The sequence below is a fragment of the Eucalyptus grandis genome, chromosome 5 (assembly GCF_016545825.1).
Source record: "Eucalyptus grandis isolate ANBG69807.140 chromosome 5, ASM1654582v1, whole genome shotgun sequence".
In the NCBI taxonomy this organism is placed as follows: domain Eukaryota; kingdom Viridiplantae; phylum Streptophyta; class Magnoliopsida; order Myrtales; family Myrtaceae; genus Eucalyptus; species Eucalyptus grandis.
Window position 1 is genome coordinate 11,036,806 of NC_052616.1, and position 11,341 is coordinate 11,048,146.

Sequence of the window (11,341 nt, forward strand, 5' to 3'; positions counted from 1 at the left end):
GAACTAAAATTTAAAATTTGTTGATTTGAAGAGGTAATTTTAGAAAACCAGTTCACAAATCGAATTAGATTGAAATTAAGCAATTTGGTTCAATTTTTCTATTTTTTGCCAAACCAAACCAAGCCGCCGAGCCAAAGTACTTTTTTATTTTATAATAGTAGTTTCTATATTTATAGTAGGAGAAAGGTAGGAGTAGGTGAAAAAAATTAAACGGAGGAGAATTTTTTATTTTTTTTTGGGTTTAATACTATAAAAGACTCTAAATTGATATATCTATGATAAATTAATTCTAAATTAATTTTTAACCACAAAAAAATCCTACATTGATATACCTATGACAAATTTACCCCAAACTAATTTTTTTATCATAAAAAATATCAAATCGATACATCTCTAACAAATGAATTATAAAATTCTAACCTAGTACACTTGTAACGTATTATCTAACTTGGTAATTTGATGATAAAATTTACTAGAAATTAATAGAGGGTGAATTTATCGCTAAAGTATCAATTTGAGTTTCTTATGGTCAAAAAATTAATTTGCAGTAAATTTATTATGGGTGTCTCAATTTGAGGTTTTTCATAATATTAACTTTTTTTAAAAGAAACAAAGGAGATTGAAAAATAAGTCTAAAAGGGGAAAAAAGGTAAGCGCACAAGGGAAAAAAAAGGAAGAAAGAGAGGGGGGAGAATTACGTTGCTTTCTTCCTGATTTTCATGGATTCTTTACGCTCGTGATTAATTCAATTCGATTTGATTTCAAACCATGCACATGTAGATCTTCACATAAACATAGTTCAATGTTGGCCACAGATCATTAGAAAATCCACACATTGTACATGTAGATCTCCAAACAAACATCCATATTTGGCTACAGATCATCAGAGAGTTTATGCCTTGAGTTCGTGAATGAAATTGAAGAAACCTTCTCTTTCATCATTTTCACCATGCAGCTCGCTGTCGGCCTAACCAGGGTCGACTCGTCGAAACACGACCTCGCTAGTCCAATCAGAGCCCTCGCTCTTCCACGTTGAAATCGCCTCTCAATCTTGGATCCACCATGTTCGTCACCTCACTAACATCCATACGATCGACATCCTTAGTCATATGAGCTGCCATCGAGGCCAAGACCAGTCCCTTGTCCGCGCGAAACGCCTCCAAACCAGTCACGAGCTCGAGGACCAAGATGCCGAAGCTATAGATGTCATTCTTCTTCGAGGCTATCCCTGTCCTCAAGTATGCCGGATCGGTGTAGCCCGGAGAACCCATGATAATATTCTTTCTCCTAACATAAGGAGATGATGAAGGCAACGATGAGGGCGGCGGTATCATAGAGGAGAAGCCCATTTTCGCGGATCCGAAGTCGCAGAGCTTGCAATCGGAGTCGCCGTCCAGTAAAACATTGGAGGATTTGATGTCGCCATGGATGATGTGGAGGGTGCATCTTTCATGGAGATGTTCGATCGCTTGCGCAAGTTGGAAGGCGACCTTCACGCGGCTCTTCCATGGGAGAGTCGAGCGCTTATTGCTGCCGCTGCCGTGGAGGCGTTCATGGAGTGTTCCGCCAGAGACGTATTCGAATATAAGCGCGCCTTGATCTTCATGAGCCGGGATGAAACTTAAATTAGTTACTGACAAAAATTTTCTTATAGTAATTTACTAATTTTCGATGACATGATATTTATTTAATATTACTGAGAAAATCATTCTTGCTAATGGTGGTAGGATTACTATATGATTATATACGATCAACATATACTTATAAAATGGCAAAATATAGCTGAAATTGAAATGCACAACTGTCAAAATCTCAACCTTGTTCGTGGAAATGATTTTCTTCCGATTCAAAGCAATGAAGTTTGACAAATATTTTCATATCTTGGTAGTTGAATATAAACTAGGCGCACAAAGGAGCGACATGCCAACCTGCATCATCGCAATAGCCGAGGAGCCTGACGATGTTCTCGTGCTCGAGCTGAAGCAGCACGTCCAGCTCCTGCTTGAAGGCCATGCTAAGCCGCTCTCCCCGCCGCAGTGGACCTTGACGGCTGCTGTGGCGGCGGTGGAGCCTCCTCCGCAGCCGGGGAAACGCCCCATGTACACGGTGCTGAACCCGCCTTCTCCAACCACCTCCGAGAAGCACCCCGTGATCCTCTCGATCTCTCCCCACTCCCACCTCTTCACTGCCGTCTCTGCCGTGTCGCCGCACCTTCCCGAGCAACCCTCCCCTGCATCGGCGTGGACGGCGGCTCTGTCGGAGCCGCGTCGCCTGTTCAGCAGCTTGGAGCGGAGGAACTTCACGATACCCATAATTGCAGATCTGCGATTCAGATCGAGTCAACTCCCTTCTTGGGCTGCTGTTGCTTTTTAAGAGGGGAAGAGTCGGTGAATTAAGAAGTGTACTTTATGGTCGCTAGCTACCGGTGCGGCTCGTCGCAGTGGTTTGGTGCGGGTCAAAGAAAAGAAGCGAAGAGGCGAGAGAGAGAGAGAGAGAGAGGTGGGGCCAAAGGACAAAAAGCGCGTACTAGCTATGAGACAATGAAGATCGATGGATGGATACGCTGTTTTTGAAATCCCTTGACACGACGAGAGGAGGACAGCAGCACGCGCACGTCCGCTTTGTTTTACCAGCATCCTTGTCTTTTTTCTTTAGGTTTTCATGGGTTCGGTGGGTGTCAAGAATCGGACTGGCGGGATGAGAGTCGGAAGGTGGTGTCCTTGAAGCTTCTTGATTCAGATCAGAGGGGACTTCATGGGGTTGTTAGGGCACATTTTGACTCACAATTTTCTTTAAACCAAAGCGTAATTGTCTGTGCATAATTCTATATGAATTGAAACTTTCGTATCTATTTGCTTTGTGATTATTGGGACGCATGTTATGTTATCTTGTCATAGATTGTCATAAATTAAATTGAATTTTTAAAGTGATGGGTTTGTTGGCAGGAACCTCATGGGAACGTAGACACGCTGCTTTGTTGATGCTAGACGAGTAATTCTGAGTGTACGATCACGGAAGGTGGCTACAAATGTTGTCCGAAGTAGGGGTGAGCATGGTCCGGGTTGGTCCGGGCCACCCCCTAACCCTAGGACCAACCCGTATAGTGTCGGTCCTCAATTTTTAGGACCGAGGACCGACCCTACTGAGCTTGGGACCAAGGACCAGACCGACCCAATGGGTTCGGTCAGGTTCCAGGGTCAACCCGGGACCGATCGATAATTTATTTCATCTTGTTTTTTATACTCCCTAAAAAAGTAAACCTACAAATTCAAATTACACATACATCGACAATGCGGTATTATGCAACTAAACTATAAATACCAATACAAGATCTCAAATGAAGCACAAAGTAGATATCACTAGTCAAGTTGTGTTTGGAAAGCAAGGGCAAGGGCCGAGCATTAGGGTTTCTAATTAGGGCTTCTTCTTTTTTCCTTTTGATTTACTCGGCGATAAGTGAGGCGGCGGCACGAGTGGCGAGCGCAAGCGTCAAGTGTCGAGTGGGGTGAGCGTCAACGGCAAGCGGCAAGCGTTTAGTGAGGCCAGCGGCAAGCGGCGAGCATTGAGCGAGACTAGCGGCGAGTGGTGAGTGGCGAGCGTTTAGCGAGGCCAGCAACGAACAGCAAAGGGGCGAGTGGTGAGTGGCGGCGGCGCGCACGGTCAAGGTGAGCGGCGCGGGCAACCGAGAGGCGAGCGGGATGTTGCTACTTTTGATTTTGGCAAATTGAAGAACAAAGAAGACAAAATGGAAGAGAATGTACTTTTTAGGGAAGAAAGTCGTGAGGAGATTTACGGCATAAACTTCGCGCCATTTTGGACGTCGCGAGTCCATGACTATGAGGAGTCCTTGGTCCTCACGGTGAAGAATGTACTATGGAGTCTAGACTGTGGAGGAGGAGGCCGTGAAGACCTTTACGGCGTAAACTTCACGCCTTTTGGAATTGGATGCCGTCTGTCCATGATTATGAGCATGAGGAGTCAACAACTTTAACATCATTTTACTTAGGTTTGAATATATAAAAGAATTATATATAATATAATATAACATAAATTTTACTTAGGTTTGAATATATAAAAGAATTATAAATAATATAATATAATATAATATACAGGGTTGGTCCAGGGTTGGACCGACCCAAAACTCTCAGGACCGAGGACCAACCCGCACAGTGTTGGTCTTGGAATTTCAGGACCAAGGACCGACCCAGTCCCCTTGGGAACCGGACCAGGACCGGCAGGGTTGGGCCGGTCCAGGGTCGGTCCAGGGTCGACCCTAAACCGTTGCTCACCCCTAGTCCGAAGAATAGGAAAAAATGGGAAGTGGTTAGGACTCTAAAAAAAAAGGATTTTAGCCGATAATCCGTTCTCGTGATGAAATTGTCGGTCGGTCAAAGCAAGGTTGCTTGCTTGCTACTTCGGTTCAAAGCTCATATGATAAAAAAACGGGAGCAGCATTATCAACTTGAAAAACGTGGGTGTTGTCTCTGTGGACCACTCACTCGGGTTGGGGAACTTCTCTCAATTGGCATCCGATTACGTTTCTGGTGCTTTTCTAATTTTGAACGATCTTACTTCGATTGGGATAATAACACAAGTGTTTCCTAAATTCAGCATAATATTGGTCCAAATGTAGTCTCGAACATTTAATCCATTTAGCGTGGTCCCTCAATTTTTTATATATGTTCAGTTGAGTCATTTAGTTATATGAAAATATCAAATATTGTTCTTTTATTAATTCAAATTCAAGGAAAATATTGAGCATTTTCATATAGTTTGGGGATTAAATTGAATATGTATAAAAAATTTATAGACCACATTGAAAATATTAAAAATTTAGAGATTACAGAACATATTGTGTCGAAGTTTATAGGTTATTTGTTTCATGTTCTCACTTCAATTTATTTTTTCCAGCATTTTAAAAACAAGACCAATCGGTATAATCAGGATCGATCGATCAATCGAGTACTAACCTATCCTCCATTCCGATTCAAAATCTTTGGTCGGTGGTGGTTGAAACCAATCAAGCATCTGTTGGTAAGGGAAGAAAATATTCAACTAATATTTAGGGAATATTTGTTATTCTGTCACATTTTGTATCTTATCTCTTAGAGTCCTTTATATACATTGTATTTGCAACACAATTACATACTGGAAAAAGGAATAAAATTTTATTCCCTAGAACCTAATTCTTCACTGAGTCTCACGGCTCCCTCATGTATCAATTGCGATTGCAGTAGCTTCCTTTACATATAATGAAATTAAGATTTTAAGTTGGTATCAAAGCATCTTTGACGAATGCCTCACCCATCCATGTTTGAAGAAACATTATCTTCTTCATTTTTATCAACACCACCATTAATGTTATCACGACCGTCTCAAGTAACCCCACTTTCATGTCACCACCAAGTATTGGGAACAAGCTAACTGGGACAAACTTTCTGATCTAGAAAGCACAAATCTTGCCATATTGACACGCTGCCTACTTGCTGTCCATTCTAAATGGTACCAAACCTTAGCTGGAGGAGACTGTTGGAGAAATCTTTCCAGAATATTTTGAAGCTGACAAAACGTTTCTATCAGTCTAGTCTGAATAAGTACAGACCTTTTGTTTAGAGTCTGAAGACTTTTAGATCACCAGACTCAAGACTCAATACTCAAGACTCAAGACTATTCTCATTGACAGTTTTTCTAATCCAGTAACGAAAACAATCTAGAGTCAAAATATTTGGTTGAGGATTTGGTCTTATCCTCTGGAGAAGATCTCTTGGCTGGATAAATATAACGGATTCTTTTATTCGTAATCAAGATCGTTTGAAGATCCGATGGTCGACGAAATATTCTTGAAAGGTTCTATTCTTAGAAACCAAGATCCTGATTGTATGGGCGAACATGATTGATGGGTTATCGTCAGGTTCCTTTAATAGCTCGAATGATCTTCTTGATTGATTCCGTCCAACGGGTAGATTGGAAGAATTCCTTTGGTAAGTGCCAACGGATATGATGGCATAAAGGAGTATAAAATGAAGACATTCTAGTTGCTTTAGTGCATGATCGATAGAGAAATTCCAGAGTCTAAAGTACCTTGATTATCAGTCAATACATTTTGAGCAAAATTGTACACACAAAGAGTGTCTATACTTAGTGATACCTTGAGCGAGTGTGGTAGATCATCTACACCGAGAAAGCAAGGGAGAACAACACTGTAACATCTTTTTGTTCATAGTGGAATCCAGCCAATAGGCTGTCAGTGCAGAAGAGTGGACGTAGGCTTGACATAAGCCGAACCACTATAAACCGCGTGTTCAATTTTCTCTTCTCTCGCCTTACTTTGATTATCGTTTGTCTCAAATCTATCAACTGTCTAGTATTGTGCAATTATCGAGAAAAAACCTTTATATACCTATTCACCCCCCCTCTAGGTACTTATACTAGCTATATCAGAGACTGTCAAGGAGACTGCACCAAGAGAGGCTATTAAGCTGATGATCAACCAACGTTTGAAAATTAGAAATTTCGAGAGTACATTACCTTGGCTTAGATCCTCCATTCGTCGACTGCTCCAATAGTTGCTCAATTGACGAGTCACCCATCAATGGCAAGTGTTTGGAAGTATCTTGCGAACTCATAGGCTGCTCAATTAATTGCTCACACGTCTATCGTATGGCTCCAGCTTCAATCACTCTCAAAAGGTTACTAATCTATCACAGAATTCCTACAATAAGCCAACAGCCTCATAGACCAGTTAGATGCTATTGGTGAGCCATTATCTATTAATGAATATCATACTCAATTGTTTCGTGGTTTGGGTGCTAAATTTCAAGGTCTTAACACTGCAATTTCCGTTTTAACTCAAACCGAGTCCTTGACAAAGGACCAACTTCATGCCTTAATTCTTAATCACAAGGGAAGGCTAGAGCAAGTATAGATAACAAATAATTAGCCCCCCTCAATGGCTTTTCACACCAGCCAAGGACCACCTCTTTCTCAACTAACTTGTCATGAGTCCAACAAGTTCCATGTAGATTTTAATCAATCTAGGATTTTTTTTTTTAGAATATCCAATGGTTGTGGCTCACATTATGGAATTAGAAATCGTAGGAAACACCGCAACAGAGGAGGCCCATTATATTAGCTTTGTAGCAATCAAGGCTATAGGACCAATACATGTTACCACTTTGTTGGATCAGTCCAACCTGTACAAGCCTATTTGATGAGTTTGAATTCACTACCATAGTATTTGCCGCCATCAAGTTCGCCATATGCTCTCACATATTCGGCATGGTTTATTGACTCAAGTGCTATGCATCACATTATGGACGATTTTCTGGGACTTACAAGTGTTACTCCATATTCAGGTCAAAATCAACTTGTTGTGGATGACAAAATCTCCTTACCAATCACCCACACAGGCACACTTGTCTCCTCTTTTATGTCCTTTATACTTTGTCAAATTTTAATCATACCTAGAATCACTAAAAACTTTCTCTCCATGTCTCAGTTTGCACTTGATAACTATTGTGTTTTCCAATTTGATTCAAACTCATTTGTTGCCATGTCTACTAAAAATGGTCAGGAAATCCTCCACGACGTGCATGACAATGGGCTTTACCGCGACACCCTTCCATGTGGCCACTTTTCCACATCTCCTGCGTCAGTTGCTTCTCTCACTTTGTGGCATAACCGCTTGGGACATGCCACCACCAACTGGCTTGTGCATCTTCTCAATTCATCCAACATTAGTTTTAGTCATTCTTTATCTTTAGTCTATAAGACGTGTGCTATGAATAAAAATTACCATCATAGTCATTATCCTACTTTATCCAGGTCAAAACAACCTTTGGAATTGATTCACTTTGATATTTGAGATCCCTCTCCTATTATTTCATTCAATGAAAATAGATAATATATTTGTATTATTGATGACGCCCAGTAATTCTCCAATTAATTATAAAAATTAATTTAATTTAGGAATAAATCCTAAAATTACCAATAAATTAATTCGGCACAAATTAGTGTTCAAATATTTAAACGAACTGCACGATAATAATCAATATAAAATTCCGATCACCGGCCATCCTTGTTTAATTTTTGAAAAATAAATAATTAATTAAATAATTACAAAAATTAATTATTAAATAGTAATAAATTCAATTTAGGCTCGTAATGCCTAAATGGAAGCCAAGACAAGTCCGGAAATTTCTAAGACTCATTCAAGAAATAATAGGGCTTGTCTACTTGCTAAGTACACTAACTATTTGTCTAACATGCATAGGTAAATCCCTAATTTAATTATTCTAATATAATCTATCCACTTAATTGCACATAATTAAATCTAATCAACTCTAAGCATCATTAGCAAACTAAGCAAGAATTGGTGAACAAAACTCACCCGTTTAACAATCTGTTCGGATTAAAACGTCGAGAATATCGTGGGGGTCGCTTTTCCCCAAAGCGAACCTAGGTTTCGAGCCTTAGAACCACCTCAAAACGGGCCCGGCAACCTCTATGATACTCACTTCTTCAACTGCTAGTCTAGATCGAGAAGGGGTTGTTTGGTGTTGGTTGAGACGGTGATGGACCGGGATGAGCGAGAGGAGGCCAAACCGAGGCAAATCGGCGGTCGAACGGGCTCCAACGACGGTTCGGGATGTTGGACAAAGGTAGACAAGGCTGCTGGATGGTGAGAGGAGGCGAGAGGGGCGGACGTTGCAAGCAGCTCTCGCGCGGGCGGTGGCACACACGAACGGCAACGGCATGGCGGCGTGAAGTGGCGACGACATTCCAACGTGTGACAGGCTGCAACTAGTTCTACTCTGGCTTGCTGGCGTCGCACAAAGCAAATGGAGGGAGAGAGAAGTGGGGTGGACGGCAGCCTTAGAGGAGAGGAAGAGAGAGAGCAAATATGGGGGCCTACCATCCTTAATTTCCACATTTTTGTCCCCTTTTAGCTTGTCCATCAAGCCAATGTTTTATGGCTGTCATTGAGCCACCAAAACACTCTCCATAACCTCTTGAAATGGTCCAAAAATCATAAGGAATGGGGGCACACAAATTTGCAAGCAATTGGCTTCGACTGATCTTAATCTCACCTTCAATTCAATATCATATGGCCTTTATAAATTCAATTGACATCTCAATATTCCAATTGATATTTTTCCTTACCTATGGATCCATCTCGCATCTTCATTTTGCGACCAAAATGATCTTCGGCCTTTTTCTAAACAAAAACAGTCCTAAGCCAACTTTTCCCCAAAAAGTCTCGGTTTGCAGAAAAATCTTCTGAGACTAAGCCGACGTTTCTAGAATTTATTATGATATCACAGAATCTTCAATTTCTGAAATCGGACTCAAATTGACGGTTAATTTCACTCAAACGCATTTTTAGCATGACCTAGGCTACCGAGTAGTTTCCGAAAAATTTTAGTGCAAATGACTCGTGGTCGATTTTTTTCGAGCTACAATGAACCCACTCGACTCATTGATGACTCTCGGTTGTCATGAAAATCTCAAGGATTTAAATATGACCACGGGGTACCAAAACGATAGAGAAATCAAACTAGTATCAGTCGACAAGAATTTTCCAATTTAGTGGAGTCACCCATGATCAGCCACACATCTCCATCGAATCGACCTATCTCTGATCTCAATTCGATTTTTAACTGTACCGCAATAGCTTCTAAAGATATGCAAGGTCGAGAAGTCAATTTCTGGTTGAATTTTCAAGTCTATTGCCTTAAAATTCCTTAATAACTTCTTTGAATAGTCTAGTTATCCTAAGAGTGATCAGCTTTGAGAACAACCCTATAGGCGCATTAATGAAATGTCCAATTTATTCAGTAGAAAACATGACTGAAAATCTAGGATGTCACACCACCCATGTGGTGACGTCGCTGGCTTGAGCTCCCTCCTTCTCATGAAAAGGGAAGAGTTTGAATCCAGAGGTGTCGCTAGTGGTCTTAAGTACGGTGTCGTGATGGTGGGTCCTACACTAGCACCACTCCGGGTTTACCTCACTAGCTACCGGCTGTATAGGAGTTCCTGGATCACCAAAAAAAAAAAAAAAAACTGGGATGTCACAGATATCTTCACTAGAGACTTGCCTCTTCGCCGGTTCCTTCAATTGCGGTCTGAGCTAGTGGTTCACCCTCACCATTAGGGGTGAGCGGTTCCCGGTTCCTTACAGGTTCCGCCTAGAACCTGAAACCTACCCGTCAAAACCAAGAACCAAGAACCTAGAACCTACCCTGTCACAGGTTCCGGGGTCGGTTCCAGGTTCCAACAGGTTCTTCTTTTTTTTTTTTGATGTCTTCCTCCTTTCTTTTATCAGTTGAGTACCACAAAATTATAAAGAGTGGTACAAACTCAATAATAGAGAAGAAAAAAAGCCAATAGATGTGCTGTCAACATTTACATAAGACCAATGTTTGAGAAAGCTATGCAGCAAAAAACCCATGGGAATTTCCTATCAGCATAGTATAAGCCAACACACTAGATGTGATGTGTATGCATTGGAGTGATTGCAGAACACCAACTTTGTAGGACAGATAGCAAATGGATAGAAATCACAGTTCACCAATGAGCAATCTCAAACCTGGCTGACACGAATATACAAAAGAAATAGCCAAAGATTCAGAGTAAAGGAGCGAGAGGCAAAAGAAAAAGGAAAGCGATCATTCGAATTTTTCAAAAAGAAATAAAAAGGGTTGCAAAATTGCTACTTAAACATGCAAAATGAAGATATCAACTGAATGAAGGGGCTTCAAACATCAAACTATCTCTAGAAGTGTAAGTGACCAGCAGATAAGTTACAAGATTTGGACATTGCAGTACCTTTGTATTCTGCATGACACGGAGCTGGGGTACCAATGAAACAGCTTCAAGATAAACATAAAAGCCCAACAAATCCTGTTAATGATATGATGGTGTGTTGAGGGGTGAATCACAAGAGATGACACAACACATGGAATTCAACAATCATCTGCGGCAAACGTGATATGAAACTTCTTAAAAGACAGAAAGAAATGATTTCAGTGATAATGGCATAGTAAAATATACACAGTCAAACAATTAGAAGTAACAAAACAAATAATAGGCAGCATCATTGCATAAAAGAGTACAATGTACAGAAGGACAAAGTAGAATGTATGCTTCTCAGGAAAATAAATATAAAGAACTTCATGGCAAAGATGGCATGGGCAGATAAATATATTTATCTTGCATGACTACTGCTCCTAAAGCAATGATAATAAAATCCAAGAACTTCATCAATATCTACTACAGCATAAATGTGAAAACAAGATGGGCTTGCAAGTCTCAATTTTTCTCAATAATGTAGAGCTGT

The 11,341-nt window shown here is 40.7% G+C and overlaps 1 protein-coding gene across 1 annotated transcript; it reads right to left on the reverse strand.

The window, feature by feature from the left end:
* Positions 1 to 737: 737 nt before the first annotated feature.
* Positions 738 to 2,368, reverse strand: LOC104444172 (probable receptor-like protein kinase At4g10390). The gene is given in 3 exon segments (XM_010057800.3): positions 738 to 1,600; positions 1,929 to 2,028; positions 2,031 to 2,368. Coding segments are annotated over 3 exon segments (972 nt in total). The 5' UTR covers positions 2,313 to 2,368; the 3' UTR covers positions 738 to 1,010.
* Between the last annotated feature and the right edge of the window lie 8,973 nt (positions 2,369 to 11,341).